The 24,172-nt window shown below is 33.8% G+C and overlaps 1 protein-coding gene across 1 annotated transcript; it reads left to right on the top strand.

The window, feature by feature from the left end:
• The first annotated feature begins 3,841 nt into the window (after positions 1-3,841).
• LOC142228211 (uncharacterized) lies at positions 3,842-23,764 on the top strand. Its single transcript, XM_075298577.1, has 5 exons — positions 3,842-4,000; positions 4,075-4,145; positions 10,020-10,155; positions 22,590-22,643; positions 23,019-23,764. The coding sequence occupies exons 3-5, from the start codon at positions 10,020-10,022 to the stop codon at positions 23,690-23,692; spliced, it is 864 nt and encodes a 287-aa protein (XP_075154692.1). The 5' UTR covers positions 3,842-4,000; positions 4,075-4,145; the 3' UTR covers positions 23,693-23,764.
• The last annotated feature ends 408 nt before the right edge of the window (positions 23,765-24,172 follow it).

Raw genomic sequence — 24,172 nt, 5'->3', positions numbered from 1 at the left:
ATAAAATATGTATTTCCCATTTATATATTTTTTCTATTTTTGAATTTGCAAAGTATCATCAATATAATACCAAATATTACATTGCTTTCCCATTATTTTTGTCTATGATTGGTTCAAATTTTAATAGACGATTTCATTAAATTAAATCAAATTAAATTACCGAGCTCCTTAATACACCTTTTTATGCTAAAAGACTACAACTGCAAAAGAAGACTATAAATCTGCAACCTGGAACTAAGAATTGAACTGGATATTCTATGCAGGTAATGTTTAATAAAATTAACTTTTAATTTAACAAAATTAAATTCGAAATTATTCTGTTTACTTTCAGAAAAACTAATTTAGCTTACAGGCTGCTGATTTATTGAAATCTAGGCACATCTACATATTAGAAGGACCATGCTAACATGGTTATTATTATAAGGAAGATAATGATTTATATAATTTATGTAATTGTATTGTAATTATGTTAGAGCAAACCACAAATGACAAGAACCAAATTTATTTGTCTATTGCATAATTCAAAAAATAATAAAATATTAAATATGTTTTATAAGAAACACATATTTTCTTTTATTTCAAATAAAATTAAATACGATTTTGGGGTCGTAATATATACATTTTTTGATTGAAATTTATAGCCAATTTCAATTAATATTTAATTGAATGAATCAAATAGTTGATTGTTTTTTGTCGCGAAATTAATTAAAATTTTAATTGATTCAATTAAAACTGTGATTGAATTTTATGTTAAAAATCAATCACGTTTTTAATTGATTCAATCACACAATTAATTGATTCCGTGACAAAAGTCAATTAAATTTTTAATTGAAAATCGTGTTGGTTTCAATCAAAATGGGTGATTGATACTATCATTTCGTGATTGAAGACATTTCAATTAAAAAAATGATTGAATCCGCGATTTCGTGATTGAAATCAAAAAAAAAAATTTTGTGTGTATGTCTTCTGATTTCGACAAAAAGGTCAAAATACCAACATTTTCCTTGCAAAATTGTCACAGCTTAGTCGAAAACTTGTAAAAAGTACTCCAATTTTCCTAAATTTTTAATACATAACTATCGACCGATAAATCATAAATACACTTTTGCGATGTTGCCTTAAATTGGTGCATATATAAATGTTTCCCTATTTTTTCTACTAACATTGTGTTCCACCCAGGGCATTCACGGACATAAATTTTAAGTCAATAGATTTTTCTGAGAAGTCTTAAATATATTGTCCACTAAGAAGCCTCAAATATATGTTGTCAGTTCAGATTTAAATGTATGTATGTGCTCTAGAGATTTTGTAAAAAATTGTCTCTACACAGAAAAATTTTTCGTATTTTTGCTAACGCTAAATTTAACTTATTTTCATTGGAAAACAATTAATTGCTAGCAGTTAAGTTTTATTGTTGTTATCGAATTTTCCACAGCTCAATGAAATCTTACTTTTTTTAAGTATGTCTCAAAAATTTTATGAACTAAACGTGAATATGAAGTTCAATGACCGTACACATAAGTTCAATATGAACTAAAGCAAACGATGGTTTTCGTACGATTCCCAAAAATAGTATGAATGAACTACTGCATGGTGAGAATGGTCATGATTTGGCGCCAATGATTTTCTGCTTTACTTTTAGTTATTTTTTTTTAAATGAGAGGATGTAATTTCATGAACTGCAGTTCAAAAGTACAAGAGGCCATTAAAATTTCTCAAATCTCAAAATGTGGAGTAAAATTTAGTTCAATTTTTCGTGCGAGGTAGTTCATTCTTCCTATAAAACAGCTCACTTTTTTTCTGTGTATTTCTATATGCAAATCTAACATTCATGAAGGAGTTAAGATCGTAACACAAAGTTTGGTCTACAAAGTGGTGAAGGGTATAATATAGTCAGCCCCGCCCGACTAACATTGTGTTCCATTAAATTTTAAATTTTAAGTCAATAGATTTCTGAGATGTCTTAAATATATTGTCCACTAAGGAGCCTCATTCATTTCGGGGCATTAGCCAATTGAAAATTTTTAACTCTAGAGATTTTGTAGAAGTAAAAGAAAAATTGTCTCTATTTCTATATTCAAATCTAAACGTTCATGACGGAGTTGAGATCGTAACACAAAGATTGGTCTACAAAGTGGTGAAGGGTATAATATAGTCGCCCCGCCCGACTTTAGATTTTACTTACTTGTTTTGAAAATGTTTTTGTGTTGTTAAAATTCTTCGCTTTTGCTTTACTGAACGAGGATCGGAGTGGTCCGTGATTTTCTTGAAAAATAGAAAGCACTTATATTCGGTGATTGTTTATGAAAAGCAAATCGCATAGAACCATTTGTATCTTTTTCCTTATTTATTTTATTCCAAACCATTTTCATTATAACAAATACACAAAAACTTATAAAATAGGCATAATAGATATAAAAACCCGATTAAGTTTCTGTGTCGTATGATCGGTGGCACCTGAAGACAATATTCTCTGGACGTGTTTCAATATTCCAAAGTATTGATTCAAAAAATGCAAATTGTCCATGATGTCATCATCTTTCTCGTGCTTTTGTTGAATTGGACGGCAAACTCGTGCCCCATCTCCAGATTTGAATTTTTTCCCCTCCCTCGCTGACCACAAACACCAATCGATGTATGGAGAGTGTGTACATCAAGAAAATAAGTCACCAACGTGTTTTCTTCAAAACTTAGTATTAAAATAAAATGTAACAATGTAATGTTCTCTATTCTAATATTTTTCCTTTTTTTGTAATTCACGTTACCCTTGTTGATTAAAGGCCGGTATGGCACCTCTAGCGAAAAATTTCATTCCCATAAGAAATGCATTGCTATTTATGCTAACGAAATTTTCGGTAGCGTTCAATTTCGTAAGTTGGTACGCACCTCTAATGAAAATAACAGGGTTGTCAAAAGCATATTTTGGCAGCAAACATTTAATTTATTACAATCATTGTGTGCGTAAAAGTTTTAAAAGGTCTGTAAATAATAAACAATTTATTTGAGGAATATTTGGAACATATATTAACAATTTTTAAAAGCGATTAGCTGGTTTATAATTTGTGTACACAGCCCTGTTTTTTTGTTGTAGACTTAAATAAATTTTTGCTACCGAAAATTTCGCTAGAGGTGCATACCGGCCTTATTTACAGACCTTTTAAAACTTTTACGCACACAATGATTGTAATAAATTAAATGTTTGCTGCCAAAACATGCATTTGACAACCCTGTTATTTTCATTAGAGGTGCGTACCAGCTTACGAAATTGAACGCTACCGAAAATTTCGTTAGTATAAATAGCAATGCATTTCTTATGGGAATGAAAATTTTCGCTATAGGTGTATACCGGCCTTTACCTTGTGTTAGCGTACGTGATGATTTAAGGCCGGTATGCACCTCTAGCGAAATTTTCGGTAGCAAAAATTTATTTAAGTCTACAACAAAAAAACAGGGCTGTGTACACAAATTATAAACCAGCTAATCGCTTTTAAAAATTGTTAATATATGTTCCAAATATTCCTCAAATAAATTGTTTATTATTTACAGACCTTTTAAAACTTTTACGCACACAATGATTGTAATAAATTAAATGTTTGCTGCCAAAATATGCTTTTGACAACCCTGTTATTTTCATTAGAGGTGCGTACCAACTTACGAAATTGAACGCTACCGAAAATTTCGTTAGCATAAATAGCAATGCATTTCTTATGGGAATGAAATTTTTCGCTAGAGGTGCATACCGGCCTTTAGAGAAAATTATGGTTTATGGGTATCTTAATGAGTATTCGACTACTATAACGGTAAACGTTTAAAAAAATCGTTGATCACTAGTGAAGCTAGCGTTTCGTGCCAGTTTACCTGCAACAAGCGTTCTGAAATGGCGGCTATTTTACACTAGAGTATCTTTCTAGAAAAAAAAGTTGCCATCTAGAAGCTTGTTGCAGGTACACTGCAGAAGTTAATTTTATAAATTGTGTTGCGCTTTGCTGTGTGAAGGAAGGTAAGTAATTGAAACTGGTTGAAGTAAAAATGTGAACTACATGTTTTTTTTCTCATTTGCTAATATATTTCTAGAAAAACGTTAACTGGAAGCCTGCAGAAGATATTTTAAATCGTGGTGTGCTTTGGTGCTATGCGTTGTGAAGGTAAGTAATTAATATAGTAATTAATATATCCCATATATATGTATATATACCGTGAAACCGCTGAAAGGTGGACACCCGCGGTCGCCAAAATTTTGTCCACATTTGGGAGGTGTCCAGTTATAAGAGGTTAATTTTAATGTGTTAATATAGTGTTATGTCTTTACTTCAGTAGACAACAGATAACTGAACTTTATTCAAATATTAAGATGAACTTACATACATACAAGTCGTGAATATGAAATGTCATAGTTAAAGCAAATGGATAATAAAGAACAATGTTACCATATTTATATGTAAATTTAGATATGATAATACGGAGTAATGACGACACTACACTCTCCCAGGCTTAATAACGGACATGATCCGAAAAGTGAGCAGGCGGTCTTCTCGTCCTATTAGATCGTCTAATGATGCTTGCATTACTACCTGATGGGATGCGCACTGGAGGTGTAGATGGTGCCGGTTCAATTGGTGGTTTATTGGTTGATGTCTCAATCCAGATTTCATCCTTTAATGGCTTGGAGTTACTACTTGGTTGGACCTGCTCTTCTACGGCTTCATCATCTCTTTGAACCTCAGTCTTTTGGATTTGATTGATATGCCTCTTTAACTTGTAACCACTATCCAATAAAACTTCATAGTGTAGATGTCCCCACTTTGCTGTGATGATACCAAACTTCCATACCGTCTTCCCCTTCTCATACCAATGTACTTGTACTGTATCACCAATGCAAAATTGACGAACTTTGGATTCAGATGGTTTAGACTTTTCTGGTTTACTTGGTCGGATGACATCTAGCTTGGATCTAATTTCTCGATTTAAATATAATTTTGCTGGTGTATCACCGCTGGCCAATGGTGTTGCCCGGTAGCGCCATACAATTTCTTGAACCTTTTGATATAATGGTGTTGTATCATTTTCCATAGCCTTGAGTTTGGTCTTCAAGATTTGAACATATCTTTCAGCAAGGCCGTTTGTTGCCGGATGCCCTGGCGCAATAAATTTCTGTAAAATTCCATTGGCTTCGCAAAATTCTTTGAAAACAGCGCTTGTAAAAATTGTGGCGTTGTCAGAAACTAGAATTCGAGGCAATCCGTGCGTGTAAAAAATATTTTGCAATAAAGATATTGTTGATTGTGTTGTTGGTGCATTCTTCAAAATCCGTATTTCTGGCCATTTGGATTTAGCATCTACTAGGACCAGGAAGTGATGGTTCATAAATGGTCCGGCGTAATCGATATGAACTCGAGAAAAATTCTCCTCAGGCTCTTCCCAATGGTGCACTGTAACTTTTGGGGGACTTTTCCTTACTTTTGCACAATCTGCACAAGCTCTTACCATTCTTTCAATATCCATATCGATGCCGTTCCAAAACACATACCTGCGGGCCAGTTGCTTCATCTTTACAATTCCTATGTGGGTGTGGTGCAATTCTTGTAACATTTTTTCTCGTAGCTGTTTTGGAATAATAATCCGATTTGCTTTTAGAATTATGCCATTTTGAATAGAATACTCAGCTTCATTAATGTTTCCATTCGTCAAATCAGATTTTAATTTTGATAATTCCGGGTCTTCGTTCGTTGCTTTTGCTATAGTTAAAGCAGTTATAGAATTAGTTGAAATTTCGTTAAAAATTTGTTCTTGAACAATATTAATTTCTTGATCGAGAAAATGTATATATTCCGAATTTTGACTTAATGGTGCTCTTGACAAACAATCAGCATTCACATTTTCTTCTGCGCTACGGTGTTTCACTTCATAGTCGAATCCTTGTAAAAACGATGCATATCTTAACAATCTTGCTGAAGTCATAGCTGGTATTTTGGACGACTGATGAAGAATTCTTGATAAAGGTTGATTATCGGTTATTAGCGTGAATTTTCTGCCGTATAAGTACATAAAAAGCTTGTCTACTGCAAATATGATGGCTAAAGCCTCCCTGTCCAATTGGCTGTAGTTCTGCTCGGCTTTTGTCAACGCACGTGAAATGAAAGCCACTGGCCGTTCTTCGCCCTCTACTACATTCGACAAAACTGCAGCAATGCCCGTAGGGCTAGCATCACACGCGACCGTTATCGGCAATGTTTCATCATAAGGCCGAAGAACTCTATCCGAAACTATTTCACGTTTTAGAGCATTAAAGGCATCTTGGCATTCTTTCGACCATACGAATTTTTTGTGCTTTTGTAAAAGTTCACGTAATGGATGGGTTAGGGTTGATATATTCGGAATGAATTTTGAATAATATGTTATCATTCCTAAGAAACGTTTTACACCGTCAGCATCCTTGGGATGTGGTAGCTCTGAAATGGCTTTTGTTTTGCTCTTGCATTTTGCAATTTTATTATGGCTTATAACATAGCCTAAATATGTTATTTCTGTTTTAAAATATTCACATTTGCTCTGGTTTACATGAAGATCGAATTTGTGTAGCCTTTCAAAACATTTTTCTAGTCTTTGTAAACATTCCATTATAGAAAACCCACATACAACGATATCGTCGAAATACGATATGGTACCTTCTAGCCCTTGTAGTATCTGGTCTAGAATTCTATTGAATTCACTCGGTGCCGTTTTAATTCCAAATGAAAGTCTGTTCATTTTGTAGGTGCCACGATGGGTAGATATAGTTTGTATTTCCTTGCTGCGCTCGTCAACTTGAATGTGGAGGTATGCTTTGTACAAATCAATTTTGCAGAAATACTTTGCGTTTTTTAAGCTGTTAAAAATTTCGTCTATACGCCGAATTGGGTAGTGAGCAGACTGTAGTTGTTGATTCACTCCAATTTTGTAATCTACGCAAAGCCTGACATTGCCATCTGGTTTTTGCACTACCACTAAAGGCGACCCCCATTCGCTGGTATTAACTTTAGTTATTATACCATCTCTTTCTAAATTGTCAAGCTCCTTTTCTACCTTCGCGCGCAGTGAAAAAGGAACTTGTCTTTCTCTCACAAATATTGGCTTAGCCCCATCTTGCAATTTAAGATTACAAAGGAATCCAGGTACACAACCAATTTTTGGTTCGAAAATTGCAGGATATTTCTGCATTATTTTTTCAATTGAATATTTTGAATACAGCTTACCTTGATCAAAACTTGTTGTGACATTATCAATTTCATTTAGATTTATTCCTAAATGCCTTATCCAAAAGCGGCCCAGAAGTGCAGCATGGTTAGAAGCTACTACATACATTTGCTCATTTGATAAAGTTTTATCGAACTGCACTTGTACATCCACAACACCCAATGGCTTAAAAATATCCCCGGTGTACGTTCGAAAAGCTACACTGGTTGGTTTTAAAGGTGAGCTGATGTTAAGTTTGTCGAAGTCGTTTTTGGGAATTAACGTGAACGCCGCACCTGAGTCTACTTCAAACCGTTGTCTTTTCCCTTCGATCAAAACATCAACAATAAATTTCTGCATCTCTACATTGGAGGATGATGTTTTGAAAATATTGAATATTTTGTTTATGCCGTAACCGTTTGTTTCGCAAACCTCCAGAGTATTGGCAGACATTTCTGTTTTGTTTTTATTCATTCTTTCTTTAATGCACACTAATTTTACATGGCCAAACTTTCCACAGGCGAAACATTTTACCTTATTCTTTTTTATTTTACACTCATTCGCAATATGGTTGGATTTTCCGCATCTAAGACATAAACCATCCAATCCTAGTTCGCTGTAATTTACTTTAGACTTTGCTGCTCTGCTTTTATAAACACTGTTTCTGCTTGCTCTGCCTCGGCTATGATCAACGCTGTCGTTTTTTTGAGTTGCCTTTCGAATTTGATTCACATTTGTCGAAGAACCTGCCTCATTATTCCCTATTGCGGTGTTGTCTATTTTCGCTGCTTCCAATGCTGATGATTTTTGCACAATATCCGAGAAAGATGCCGTTGGATTTTGAAGTAACTGTTCTCTTATGTGGCTGCTACGCAAGCCCCTTATAAATTGAGCTCTAAGAAAAATATCAGACACGGATTTCTGGCAATCACACACAAATGCACAATCTGCTGCTCTTTTTTGGAGAACCGAAACGAATTCCGCAATTGACTGGTCTTCATTTTGTAATTCGGACAGAAATTTATGTTGCTCAACCAAAATGTTCTTTTTGGGACAAAAATGCGACTCCAACAGTTCAATTATTTGTTCGTAATTTAGTTCACTTATAGCTTTTGGCGCTGCCAAAGATGTTAATAGAGCATAATTCGATGAACCAATGTATTGCAGAAGAAGTTTCGCACACATTTCTTTATCTGTAAAAACCTTCTTAAGTTGGAAATGTATTTCAAGACGTTCTTTATAATTTTTGAATGATTCCACTTTTGGATCGAACGATTCGAAGCTTGAAATCACGCTGACATTTGTTGTTGGAAGTGCACTTTGGCTTCCCCCACTCATAGCTGTCGTCATTGCCGTAATCGCTTCTAATAATTTATGCATTTGTTCTTCCATATTTAAAGTCCTTTTTATTTAATTGATCGATGTTGATTTGATACAAATTTTTGATTTGCACAGCGTAAATTTAGTTATCTTTGCACTTTGACGTTTTGATCCTCGTCGCCATTAAATTGTTATGTCTTTACTTCAGTAGACAACAGATAACTGAACTTTATTCAAATATTAAGATGAACTTACATACATACAAGTCGTGAATATGAAATGTCATAGTTAAAGCAAATGGATAATAAAGAACAATGTTACCATATTTATATGTAAATTTAGATATGATAATACGGAGTAATGACGACACTACATATAGTAAATGTCCCCAGACAACTGTCCACGTTCGGGAAGTATTAGGTTAGGTTAGGATATGTGGCAGCCCAATGTATCAAGCTCACTTAGACTTTTCAGTCCATTGTGATACCACTGTGGTGAACTTCTCTCTTATCACTGAGTGCTGCCCGATTCCATGTTAAGCTCAATGACAAGGGACCTCCTTTTTATAGCCGAGTCCGAACAGCGTTCCTCATTGCAGAGAAACCACTTTAGAGAAGCTTTGAATCACTCAGAAATGTCACCAGCATTACTGAGGTGGGATAATCCACCGCTGAAAATTTTTTGGTGTTCGGTCATAGCAGGAATCGAACCCACGACCTTATGTATGCAATGCTAACCATTGCACCATGGTGGCTCCCTCAAGTGTGGAAGTTTGGGAGGTTTCACTGTATATATTTTTCACCAAAACAAAACTCTGTCTTCCATAACATGTTTAAAAAATTCCACGTGGAGTATAAATTTTAGTAACTTAAAATGTGATTGAAATCGGTTGAGATTTGTAAAAGATTTCATGGCTAAAATCCGAATGCAAATTTTGCTTAGCATAGAAGACGCATTTCTCTAGTATAAAGCTTTTTGCTTGTCCAAAAGTCCATAAACTTTTCAATGAAGTCGTGTTGCCCTTATAATTAAGAGATTTGACATACAAATGGGTATAACATGAAAGAAAAAAATTTTGGGCTAAGGTCACCTTGATTTTAATAATTCAGAAAAATTCTTTAAAATTAATGAAATTGTCTTTAAATTTGTCGTCTTTTTGCATCTTGACTACAAAGTAAAAAATCGTTAAAAAATCAGACATGTTTTTAAAAACTTAACATTAAAGACGTTTTTTACTTGAAACAGCATAATTTCTACTGGAAGTTGAGTCTTAATTTCGAAAATAAAGTTGTCGTTACTCGTTTTTAAAGGACCGGTTAAGTTTCAGGCTCACTTGGACTATTCAGTCCATTGTGATTTTAAAGGACTTGATAGCATATGAAGAAAAAAGCTGAAAAAGCAAAAAAAATAAAACTTGCTTTGCTAGAAGCAAGTAAAAAAACCCAAAATTTAATGTCTAAATTTTTTGTGTCTAAATTTATTTATAGATGTATTCTTTAGTGAAAAGTACAAAAAGCGATTTGTACATTGTGGACTCGGAAAGTATAATATCTAAAGGAAAAAGGACGGTGATATTCAGCAGTCATGGAAAAACTGAAACGGGATTTTTGTTGGGAAAAAATGGTAAGTACTTCCAAATTTTCCTATATCTCTAATATATATCTATCGACCGATAAACAATAAATACTCTTTTGCGAAAATCACTAAAATGGTTTTAGATTTGAATATTACCCCTATTTTTTACTATAATTGTGCTCAGTCGAGCCAAAAATAATCCAAAATGTAAGAAAATAAAATATCTTGTTTGACAGTGTTTAATAAAATGTGTGTGGTTTTTTATGTTTCTTCAAACGATTTTCACAGCAAAATTTGGAAGTTCTTCTTAAGGCACAACTTAAAATGCATTAAAAATAATAAATATGACAAGTCCATTTTAAATTCGTCGCTTCTGCGCCAATTTTGCTTCTTTCTGGATCCAAAAAAAAAAAAAAACATTTAAGTACTTCTTTAGGGACGCTTTTTTTGCTGGGATTCTCTTCGTCAATCGATACAATTTCTTTTTCATCAAATCAGGTTTCAATCAACCTATGGCATTTTTTCGTATTCCAGGTGTCATAAATATCATAAATTTCGCAGAATTAAATAACATAAAATAATTTTCTGAAATGGTCTCGCAGTTGTAAAAGGAACATTTGAAACGCCCATTATTTTAACTACATCCGTGAGATGCTTAATATTTGTTGTTATATCCTCTGGCTTCACGTATGAAAATCCTACCATGTCTGAGAAATAGTTTTGTTTCAAACCCTAAAATGTGAAATAGGAGGGAAGAATTCATATGATGACAAATTAAGAGTTCAATCAGCCCAATAAACCAGCAAAGTTTAGACCTTTGGTCGTTTCCCACTATTCCAAGTGGCATGACTATAACAAACTGACGCAGGAACTTCATCATTCTGTTCTGAAAAAATCTTGCAGATGCACTTGTTCGGTGTAAGCAAAGGGGAAAAACCTACGTCCGTCTACATTGAATCTCTATAAACAAATTTTTGATGATAGTCATTTTAGGAGAAGAATCACTATGCACTACAACCGAACTTTCTCTAATTTCGCTCAGCGATTTATCTTTTGAAACCAACAATAGACAGATTTTGTTCCCTTTCCATTTTTCTACAATTGGTGGACACTGCCTCTTCCACAAGTGGTAAAAACATACAGTGAAGTGTTCTGAATGAACTTTTACCACACAGTAATAAAACAGTGCAGTGCTGCAGTGGTATATCCTTTCACAGTAATGTTGAATTAATTTATCAACAAAAATCAATGATCTATTTGTTTGATTCAATTAAATAATTAATTGAAATTGGTAATAAATTTCAATCAAAAATATATATATATATTGCACACCCCAAAATCTTACTTAGTTTTATTTGAAATAAAAGGAAATATGTGTTCCTTATAAAACATGTTCTATATTTTATTTTTGTCAATTATGCAATAGACGAAAGAATTTGGTTCTTGTCATTTGTATGTTATGTTTTAATATAAATTACACTTGCAATTACTATAAATAACAACTAAGGTTGGGTATTAAATTCGAGTTTAGCCGATACAATGAAAAATATATCATTAAAAAGATGTATAAAACTATAACCTTTTGATGCAAAGAATGTTGTAACTTGATCGGGAATAGCCGAAAGAAACTTTTCAATAAGTTTATATTTTTGAAAATGGATTATTAAACAAAAACAGTCGTGAAAATGGGAATTTTAGCGGCTAATCTCGAACTTAATACTCACCTTAAAGGGTGAAAACATCATAACGTCATATAAATCATCTTCCTTATTATAACGTAAACATGCTCCTTCTAATATGTAGATGAGTCTAGATTTCCAATAAGTCAGCAACCTATAAGCTAAATTAGTTTTTCTGAAAGTAAACAGAATTATTAGAACTTATTTTTGTTTAATTAAAAGTTAATTTCGTTAAGCATTACCTAAATTCTTAGCTCCTAAGTTGTAATCTTCATTTGCCTTTATAGTCTTTAGTGATAAACGGGGCTCGATTAATTTAATTTTAGTAGCAATTCCTTTAAAAATTTTACACACATTGAAATCTATTAAAATCTGAACCAATCATAGACGAAAATAATAGCAAAGTAATGTAATTGGTATTATACCATAGTGATTATACATTGTAAATTCTGGAGATAAAAAATATAAATGAAAAATACATATTGCTATTATTTTCGGATATTTTTTTATATTTTTAAATCAAAAAGAAAGAAAGGTTTTACATTTACATAGAGGTTGTACTGCTGCTCATTAGGTTCTATATCAGACATAGGTTAGGTTAGGTTAGGTGGCAGCCCGAAGTATCAGGCTCACTTAGACTATTCAGTCCATTGTGATACCACATTGGTGAACTTCTCTCTTATCACTGAGTGCTGCCCGATTCCATGTTAAGCTCAATGACAAGGGACCTCCTTTTTATAGCCGAGTCCGAACGGCGTTCCACATTGCAGTGGAATCACTTAGAGAAGCTTTGAAACCCTCAGAAATGTCACCAGCATTACTGAGGTGGGATAATCCACCGCTGAAAAACTTTTTGGTGTTCGGTCGAAGCAGGCATCGAACCCACGACCTTGTGTATGCAAGGCGGGCATGCTAACCATTGCACCACGGTGGCTCCCTCAGCCACAGACATACTGCTTCTACTTGGGTTCAACTGAAAAAGACAGCTAAAGGTGGGTATTAAGTTCGAGTTTAGCCGCTAAAATGAAAACTTAATCAGTAAAACAGGCATACATTTATACATCTTTGTTGCAAATTTTATTATAACTTGATGGAAGTAACATTTCACAAAGTTTTTATTTCTTAAAGTGGATTATTAAAGAAAAGTAATCGCGAAAAATGACGATTTTAGCGGGTAAACTCGAACTTAATATCCACTTTAAAACAAAAATACAATTTAATGCCAACGCTACTTCGTAACTGGAAGGCGAAGATTCCAATGAACCCATATATATCACTCTTGGTTTTCAGAAAGGAGTAAAACAATTTTACAATTTTAAAAGGTTAATACGATACGATACGCACCTTTCGATTGCAAAAATATTCTTATTAGAGGTGTGCGCGTGACTGAAATTTCACGCACACTCACGCTCATTAATGAAGCAAAATATTTTTTCGCTCACGCACAATACGTAGGTAGCCGATCCCATTCACGCACATTAACGAAATGAAAAACAGTACTCACGCACGAACTAATTTGATTTTTTTTCGTGGGCGTGATTTTGCTGAAATTTTGCACTAAGAGTACGAATAGTAGTACAGTCAAGTGTGCCAAATTTTATTTTTGCACAGGGAGTAGAATTAGCTTTCTGGCTATGCGTGCCAAATTTGGTTGAAATCGGTTTAGATTTAGATATAGCTCTCATATATATGCTTTTCTGATTTCTACAAAAAAAAAAAAATCAAAATACCAACATTTTCCTTGCAAAATCGCCACAGCTTAGTCAATAGAGTCAACTTTTTTTCTCCGATTTAGTTAAATTTTTGCACAGGGAGTAAAATTAGCTTTGTGGCTATGCGTGCCAAATTTGGTTGAAATCGGTTCAGATTTAGATATAGCTCCCATATATATGTTTTCCTGATTTCGACAAAAAAGGTCAAAATACCAAAATTTTCCTTGCCAAATGGCCACATCGTAGTCGAAAACTTGAAAAATTACTTCAATTTTCCTATACTTGTAATACATAACTATCGGCCGATAAATCATAAATACACTCCTCCTGCGAAGTTGCCTTTAAATTGGTTCATATATAAATGTTTCCCATATTTTTCTTCTAACATTGTGTTCCACCCAGGGCATTCGCCGACTTAAATGTTAAGTCAATAGATTTTCTGAGAAATCTTAAATATATTGTCCACTAAGAAGCCTAAAATATATGTTGTCAGTTCAGATTTAAATGTATGTATGTGCTTCATTCCAGGGTATTAGCCAATTTAAATTTTAACTCTAGAGATATTGTAGAAGTAAAAAAAAATGTCTACACAGAAAAATTTTTTCGTATTTTTGCTAACGCTAAATTTAACTTATTTTTATTGGAAAACAATTATTTGCTAGCAGTTAAGTTTTATTGTTTTTATCGAAATTTTCCACAGCTTAATGAAATCTTACTTTTTTTAAGTATGCCTCAAAAATTTTATGAACTAAACGTGAGTATGAAGTTCAATGACCGTACACATAAGTTCAATATGAACTAAAGCAAACGATGATTTTTGTACGATTCCCAAAAATAGCAAGAATGAACTACTGCATGGTTAGAATGGTTATGATTTGGCGCCAATGATTTTCTGCTTTACTTTTAGTTAATTTTTTCTTATATGAGAGGATATAATTTCGTGAACTGCAGTTAAAAAGTACAAGAGGCCATTAAAATTTCCCGGTTTTAACATCGCTTTGTGGAAATCTCAAAATGTGGAGTACAATTTAGTTCAATTTTCGTGCGAGGTAGTTCATTCTTCCTATAAAGCAGCTCACTTTTTCTCTGTGTATTTCTATATGCAAATCTAAACTTTCATGAAGGAGTTAAGATCGTAACACAAAGTTTGGTCTACAAAGTGGTGAAGGGTATAATATAGTTGGCCCCGCCCGACTTTAGGTTTTACTTACTTGGTATGCAATACTTTTATTAAAATGATATACATAACAGTAAAACGTAATCAAAAAATCGCGAAATTAATTTCATTGTATTGATTTTAATAATTAAATAAAAAACAACAAAAAAGCTCACAAAAGTATTCGTCGTATTATCAGTAATCAAATTCTATGAGACATTTTTTTGGTCCACTTAGTATTTGGTTTAGTGTCCTTTGTTAGCGCAAATGGCTTCCAGTCGTCTTGGCACCGACTCTACCAATTTTCGACACGTTTTTGAGAGATTTTGCCCCATTCTTGCTGTAACATTTTTAGGGGTTGTCAAGATGAAATTTGGTTTTGTCCGATCCACGATTCCAAATGAGACTCTAGTTTTCAATGTGGTTGGTACCTGGGCTTAGCGGTGGCGTTTTGAGGTATTTGGTGTTGTGAAGGAGTCACATTTTCACAACTCAGGCCGTGTGTTTGGGGTCGTTGCCTTGTTGGAACAAGAAGTATTTATCTCGGAATACCATTTTAGCGGCGCTGGAGTGAAACATTTCTTTCAAATTTTTTAAAAATGTTAAAACACATTTTGGCTTTCATGGTCCCATCAATAAAAACGAAGTTTCCAACTCCACCTGATGACAAATTACCATTACCATTTACACGTGCTTTTACATTTTTTAACATTCTTAAAGCAAGTGTAAATGGTAATGGTAGTTTATCAGCACGTGGAGTTAGAAACTTAGTTTTTATTGATGGGACCATCAACGCTAAAATGTATTTTAACATATTTAAAAAATTTTAAATAATTTTTTCGCTCCAGCGCCGCTAAAATGGGATTCCGAGATAAATATTTCTTGTTCCAACAAGGCAACGACCCCAAACACACGGCCTGGGATGTGAAAATGTGACTCCTTCACAACACCAAATACCTCAAAACGCCACCGCTAAGCACCTCTAAGGGTCTATTTTGGAATCATGGATCGGACAAAACCAAAACTAACCCTTAAAAAACTGTTACACGAAGAATGGGGCAAAATCTCTCAAGAAACGTGTCGAAAATTGGTAGAGTCGATGCCAAGACGACTGGAAGCCATTTGCGCTAACAAAGGACACTAAACCAAATACTAAGTGGACCAAATTAATGCCTCATGCAATGTGATTACTGATACGACGAATACTTTTGTGAGCTATTTTTGTAGTTTTTGTGAATTAATTATTAAAATTATACAATGAAATTAATTTCACGATTTTTTGTTTACGTTTTACTGTTATGTATATCCATGGAAACATTTTAATAAAACTATTTCATAAAAATGTTAAACAGTTTGCGAGAAAAATGCATTTGATTTCAAGAAATCAAAAAAACGAAAATTTTTTTATATACTGTATATGTAGATTTATGTCATAATAAAATTTATTGACGATATGAGCCAATTAGTTCAAATTTCTTTACAGACCTCTAAAATGCTAAGGTTAGTCGGCATGTAATTGGCGGTAAATGTGAAATTTGCAGCTTTTTATGTATAGAGCATTTTATACAAAAATAAATAATTTATATTGGTTCATTTTTGGTCGGGGCACCTTGAAATTAGAAATGATTGTTATTAAAATGCGATTTAGTTACTCGGAGTCGCAGTCGAGGGTGATGACAAATGCTGGAGCAAAAGTGGCTCGACTCCACAGCCCTGATAACAGCTCGATATTCCAGGCTAACTTAGTATATTCAGCCCATTGTGATACAACAGTGCTGATAATATCTCATCACTGCGTGCTGCCCAATTCTGTGTTTAGCTCAGTGACAAGAGACCTCCTTTTTATAGCCGTCACCGAACGGCATTCCACATTGCGGTGAAACCACTTAGAGAAACTTCAAATACTCAGAAAATGACAACAACATTCCTGAAAGGGAATAATCTACTGTTGAAAAAATTTTTAGTGTTCGATCGAAACTGTCTTCAATCCACAAAACTATGTGAATGCAAGGAGGGGATGCTAACCATTCGCTTCAAATTGTAGGCCAGCACCAAAGGTCGATCAAAAAAGATGCACCATATTTTCTAGTCAAACACACTCACTCAAATTTACCCGTATCTGTACCAGAATTTCATAATCACTCACAAAAACTGCAGTATGGATTCCAAAAATCCAAATTTCAAGTGTAAAGTTCCTGCATTCAGATTGTAGTGCGCCCAGAGAAAGAATATGATAATCTCAAACATCCCTACGGGAAATGCGCCAACCTCAGGATCGGTACATGACTAGTCCCTGATGTGTATGGACCAGTCCAAGTTCTGGTCAAAACGTATAGAAGGGACCGGCCACTTTAACATGGGTTTGTCATTGACGGGGGGAATTTACACTTTAGGACACGTCTTTGACACATTCCAACATGCACGTCCTGGGACAATTTAGCAGCAGCACCCCTTGTTTCAGTTAGGATATCCAAAACGCACCCAAAATGAAAAAAATTTTTTTGAAATATGTCGAATTGAAATAAAATATGAAATAAACACGTAGATCCAAAAAGATTTTAATATCAAGCGAGTATGGAAATCAATAAATTACGACTATTTAAAAATTGCAACTAACTTTTCCGTAGGGATGTTTCTAGAGCACCATGTTACTTTTCACAGAGACCATGTAAGCTTTTTGTCGCAAAGTTTCTTTTCTCGCTAAACATAACATGCTTTACGAAATCAGATACACAATTTTCTAGAAAAAAACATGGGTTCGACAAACATGCTACATGTTTTCCGTGAAAGAGTAACATTTTGCTCTTGGAAAATAGTTATGGTGATCATATACCTTCTCTGCGTGTGTAAAGATTGTCTTAAATAAAACATTTAATCCAAAAATTAAGACGGACTGCGGTTGTACTTGAAAATTCCAAGTTATCTAACACGTCACAAATCTGCATATAGTGATAGTTCAGCACAAAAAAGTCCTTACGAACAGAAACAGAAGTGGGCTTTGGAAAAAACAATTCTTATGTAGTTGATAACATTTTCTATTATTTGGCATCTTGATCTTGCTTCTCCCATAAATATGGAGTAAAACACAAAATTCAATTTCCTTAATTCGAAACCAGTTCCTTTATTTGCCGAACCACGTATGGAATATAAAACACACAACAAATTAATTAATAATTTCAATGCATAGCATTTTATACGATTATGCCGTCATTAATATCTTTTTTGTGACTTCTTGTTTCGCGTCAATCTCTGCGTCTGTATGTAAATAAATAGAAGCAGTGGATTTTATTAAAATAAATAGCCGCGATGCAAACAATTACATATGTTTTATTTGCTTTTCGAAAAAAGGAATTGATCAGAATTGAATACGTACTAAACACAATTCTTACATTTGTTGTAAAGGGTGATTTGTTAAGAGCTTGATAACTTTTAAAAAAAAAAAAAACGCATAAAATTTGCAAAATCTCATCGGTTCTTTATTTGAAACGTTAGATTGGTCCATGACATTTACTTTTTGAAGATAATTTCATTTAAATGTTGACCGCGGCTGCGTCTTAGGTGGTCCATTCGGAAAGTCCAATTTTGGGCAACTTTTTCGAGCATTTCGGCCGGAATAGCCCGAATTTCTTCGGAAATGTTGTCTTCCAAAGCTGGAATAGTTGCTGGCTTATTTCTGTAGACTTTAGACTTGACGTAGCCCCACAAAAAATAGTCTAAAGGCGTCAAATCGCATGATCTTGGTGGCCAACTTACCGGTCCATTTCTTGAGATGAATTGTTCTCCGAAGTTTTCCCTCAAAATGGCCATAGAATCGCGAGCTGTGTGGCATGTAGCGCCATCTTGTTGAAACCACATGTCAACCAAGTTCAGTTCTTCCATTTTTGGCAACAAAAAGTTTGTTAGCATCGAACGATAGCGATCGCCATTCACCGTAACGTTGCGTCCAACAGCATCTTTGAAAAAATACGGTCCAATGATTCCACCAGCGTACAAACCACACCAAACAGTGCATTTTTCGGGATGCATGGGCAGTTCTTGAACGGCTTCTGGTTGCTCTTCACTCCAAATGCGGCAATTTTGCTTATTTACGTAACCATTCAACCAGAAATGAGCCTCATTGCTGAACAAAATTTGTCGATAAAAAAGCGGATTTTCTGCCAACTTTTCTAGGGCCCATTCACTGAAAATTCGACGTTGTGGCAGATCGTTCGGCTTCAGTTCTTGCACGAGCTGTATTTTATACGGTTTTACACCAAGATCTTTGCGTAAAATCTTCCATGTGGTGGAATAACACAAACCCAATTGCTGCGAACGGCGACGAATCGACATTTCACGGTTTTCAGCAACACTCTCAGAAACAGACGCAATATTCTCTTCTGTACGCACTGTACGCATTCGTGTGGTTGGTTTAATGTCCAATAAAGTAAACTGAGTGCGAAACTTGGTCACAATCGCATTAATTGTTTGCTCACTTGGTCGATTATGTAGACCATAAATCGGACGTAAAGCGCGAAACACATTTCGAACCGAACACTGATTTTGGTAATAAAATTCAATGATTTGCAAGCGTTGCTCGTTAGTAAGTCTATTCATGATGAAATGTCAAAGCATACTGAGCATCTTTCTCTTTGACACCATGTCTGAAATCCCACGTGATCTGTCAAATACTAATGCATGAAAATCCTAACCTCAAAAGAATCACCCTTTATTAAAAATACGCAATGTTGCCAACAGCTCGTTTTTTAAAGAATAGTGGCAAACTTGGATATGTAGATGGGGGGAATGGGTTGAATATTGAAAATCAAATCAAATAACTCTTGGCCTACTCAATGTTGCCAACAGCTTGTTTTTAAAGAAATAGTGTGTGATTCAAGTCAAACTCAGATATGCTACTGGTGAATACAGAAAAAACTTAACTCATAGCCTACTCAGTTATGGAAATTTTTAAATAAATTTTTTATTTTATTATGACGAGTACAAGTGATAACTGCTCTGTTCGTAAAGTTGAATAATTATCATTAATATGTGAACGTTCATTAAATAATTGACTTTAATCGAAAACATTATCAATAAACGAAAACATTATCAATGGTCGTGGTGGATGTATAATGGGGAAAATAATAATACTGGCGTAATTTCCTCATTGTAATGATCGAATTACAACCAACCATTTCTCTGGGTGTATTATTTGCCCAATACCTGAATACATTTTTATACATTGGTGTGTAAATATAACCATAGCGATAGGCGGTAGGCGAAACATTTTTGCCGCGACGACAAATACAATAAAGGTAGAATTACATACCATGCGTTCAATGCGTACAATGCGTCCGATGATTGAAGAGTTGACATTTCTCTTTGAAATCAAAAGCTCGAATAGTCTGCCGCAAACAGAAAAAAATCAACCCTTCCATCAACGCACGGATTGACGCATGGTGTGTAATTCAACCTTAAGCTTGTCGGCGAATGTTTCTTTTTAATGTTCAGACTGTTTTTGTTGACAATGCAGCACTACACCATTACCATTGTCGTATTATCATTTTATTACCACAGAGAGTTCGCTAATTAGACTAGTTTACAAAAAAATGAATATTTGATGCGAGGTGACTTCTCTTGTTTTTTTTTTTTGGTCCTCTGAATTCTAAAATGAAATTCAAGTTTTTTAAGGCTGGTATGCACCTCTAGCGAAAAATTTCATTTCCATAAGAAATGTATTGCTATTTATGCTAACGAAATTTTCGGTAGCGTTCAATTTCGTAAGCTAGTACGCACCTCTAATGAAAATAACAGGGTTATCAAAAGCATATTTTGGCGGAAAACATTTAATTTATTACAATCATTGTGTGCGTAAAAGTTTCAAAAGGGCTGTAAATAATCAACCATTTATTTTGAGGAATATTTGGAACATATATTAACAATTTTTAAAAGCGATTAGCTGGTTTATAACAAATTTTTGCTACCGAAAATTTCGCTAGAGGTGCATACGGGCCTTTACGAAACAGTATTTGAGATATCCTGTCTGTGTAGTTTTGTTATAATTGTCATGGGACTTTTAAACTACAAATAAATTATTAATATAAATACGAAACAGTGTCCACAGTGGGTAGATGATACACAGAACTTTACAACAGTTCCGTTCAATTCCCAAAATAAAGTTAACCGAAGAGAAGATATTTTGAATTTACTTCCTGATAACTGCGAGTTAAAGATTAACTGAGCTACAGTGACTCACATAAGTATTACTTTTTTTTTAAATTCTTGAAATCAAATGCATTTTGTTTGCAAACCGCTTATCATTTTTATGAAATAGTTTTATTAAAATGTGTCCAAGGATATACATAAGAGTAAAAACTAATCAAAAAATCGTGAAATAAATTTCATTGCATTAATTTTAATCATTAAATCAAAAAACGTATCAGTAATCACATTGTATGAGACATTATTTTGGTCCTAGTTTTCAATTGGGTTGGTACCTTTTACTAAACAGGGCGAAAATTACTATAAATAACCAAGAAATCAAAATAATCCACATCATCGTTGTTGTTGTTGTAACAGTTTATTTGGTCTCATTCATTTCGTGTTATACGCTTTGGTACAACAGCTTGTAGCCAGATCAAGGAACTCTGCGACTATGACTATGGTCGGATTGGTTTAACTGGGCATGAGAAAAGATGGCGCGTGTCGTGTGGCTCTTGGTTGCAAGTTGGACATACGTCGGCTACGCTGCTATAAATCACCGATAAGTAGGAATTGAGGCGGCTGCACTTGCCTGATCTTAATTGGGCTGAAACTACACTAGTCTGCCTGGGAGGTCCACTTCATCGTTATAATTTTTGTTACAATATTTAATAAAGTTTTTTTTTTTTTTTTTTTAATTTAAGTGATACTATGAACTGCAACTTGATTAACTGTCATTTTCATGTACAGTGACTCACATAAGTATTCGGCTTTTTGATTTCTTGAAATCAAATGCATTTTGTTTGCAAACCGCATAACATTTTATGAAATAGTTTTATTAAAATAGTTTTATTAAGAAATCAAAAAACCGAATACTTATGCGAGTCACTGTACATGAAATTGACAGTTAATCAAGTTGCAGTTCATGGTATCACTTAAATTTTAAAAAAACTTTATTAAAACTTTGTAACAAAAATTAAAACAGTGGATTATTTTGATTATTTGGTTATTTAAAAGTAATTTTCGACCATTTTAGTAAAATCCTGAACTTTACATTATAATACATTGAAAAAAAGACATGTCCAATTCCAAAGATATTGGTAATGGTTCCGAACCATAGAAAAGCAGAATTGAAGCAAGGATATATTTACATTTACCTTAAATTGCGTAAACTATAAATAAAAAAGTTTTATACAAATTAAGTACATAATTTTACTAAATTTTAAAATAGTTTATATTCTACTGGAATGCCTGAAGCTTGCTTAAATTGTATTCACAATGCTTATATTCTCTAAAGGTGGGTATTAAGTTCGAGTGTAGCCGTTAAAATCGTCATTTTTTTACGAGTACTTTTCTTTAATAATCTATTTTGAGGAATACAAACTTTGTGAAAATTTGCTTCGGACTATTCCCCATCAAGTTTTAATGAAATCTGCAACAAATATGTTTAATTTTATGGCTTTTTTAATGATTTATTTATCACTTTAGTGAAAAAAATGACGCTAAACTCGAACTTGATACTCACCTTTAAGAATAAATTTAACTCAAATTGTACATAGCACGAAATTCGTATAGCGCTAAAGACATTTTAACAATTTTAAAATCCAATTTGTTTTCCACCAAAATATGAAAATGTCTTAACAAGAGAAAAAAATGTTCCTTCTATTTCATATAAATACTAAATTATTTGTGTCATGAATCATCGTTTTTATTAGGCTTAACAGAATTGTCTTTTTCGTTACTTATTTACAATTTCAGATGTTCGGTCAGTTTTGGTTCAAAAGAAAGAAGAATTTACCAAAACTGGAGAAGGTAAGTGCGCCCAAAATTTTTATTTGTATTTCAATAAATTTGTAGTAAATAGTTTATCTTCTCAACTTAATCGGATTTTACAAATTTTTACGTTTCGCTTTTTTCGAAATTTAGAAAACTTGAAAGTGTCGACATTTGTTGAGTGGCCAATCAATCTTGTCGATTTGACTTCTTCTTTAAAATCAAGTGTTTAAGTGAAGTTTGGACACTACAAAAAGTCGATTTCAACTTTTCTATTTTTTGATAAGATAAAAAGACAATAGACGAGATTTTAGGAGTACAACTACCATAACTTGATTGTTTGTGAAAAACTTTAGTTTTTATATTTACTCTTTGAAAGTTGAAGGTATTTTTTCCTTCTAATATGCATTATAGAAACACCTAAAAGAGAAAAGACAGAGCCTCAAAATCGTTCAGCGTTGTTTGAAGTGCTTCAAAAACCCGGCGTATCTACTAATTTACCCAAACACAATGAATCCAAATTTACCTCGAACAAAATATCGTACCTTCTTCGTCGACCTTCTCAATTCTCTGCCTCCGTCGAAACTGCATCTCCAACAGCTTCAACCAAAATGTCTTCGAACGAAATGTACTCTTCAAAACCAAATAACGCTCCTAAACATTCATATGAAACAACTAGCTATAATGAAATATTAGATTCACATTGCAATGAGCAATTAGAGCCTCAAAACTCTTCAGAGATATTTAAAGTGCCCCACAAATCCAACATATATACTTCTTTGTCTAAACACGATGCTTCCATACTGACTTCAATTTCAAAAAATATCACTTCGATAGCGGAGACAACATCTTCCGTAATCTTACCCGAAAACGCAATTGATACAAACTTGAATATAGACTTAGATGTTCCGCGTATGAAGAAGAAACAAACGAAACACCATCGCAATACACCGTACCTACTTCGTCGATTTTCCCAACTCTCTGCCACCGTCGAAACTGCATATCCAACAACTTCCACCAGAATGTCTTCGAACGTAATGTGCTCCTCAACATTTACGAACGTAAAGTGCTCCTCAACATTTATGTAAATCTCGTTGTCAAACTTCAGGGATATTTCACATGCCTCAAAAAACCTACGTGTCTTCTTCTTTATCTAAAAAGCATGATTCCATAATGACATCTAGCGAAATTTCAAAAAATATGATTTCAATAACCGAGACAACAATTGATCCAAAACCTAATATAGATATATGTGTTCCGAAGATGAAGGAGAAAGCAGCGAACCAACTTTGCGATTCACTTTATATTCCACGTCAAACTTCACAATTCTCTACCATCGTCGAAACTGCATTTCCCACAACTTCAACCAAAATGTCTTCGAATGCAATGTGCTCTTCAACACCAAATAGCGCATCTAAACATTCATGTGAAATATCTCGTTATAATGAAATTTTAGATTCATATTGTACCGAACAATTAAAGCCTCAAAACTCTTCAGAGATATTTGAAGTGCCACAAAAATCCATTATATTTACTTCTTTGTCTAAATACGGCGCTTCCATATTGAC

This window comes from Haematobia irritans, chromosome 3 (assembly GCF_050003625.1).
Source record: "Haematobia irritans isolate KBUSLIRL chromosome 3, ASM5000362v1, whole genome shotgun sequence".
Classification (NCBI taxonomy): domain Eukaryota; kingdom Metazoa; phylum Arthropoda; class Insecta; order Diptera; family Muscidae; genus Haematobia; species Haematobia irritans.
The sequence above is the reverse complement of the archived record's forward strand: the minus strand, read 5'-3'. Positions and strand labels throughout refer to the sequence as shown.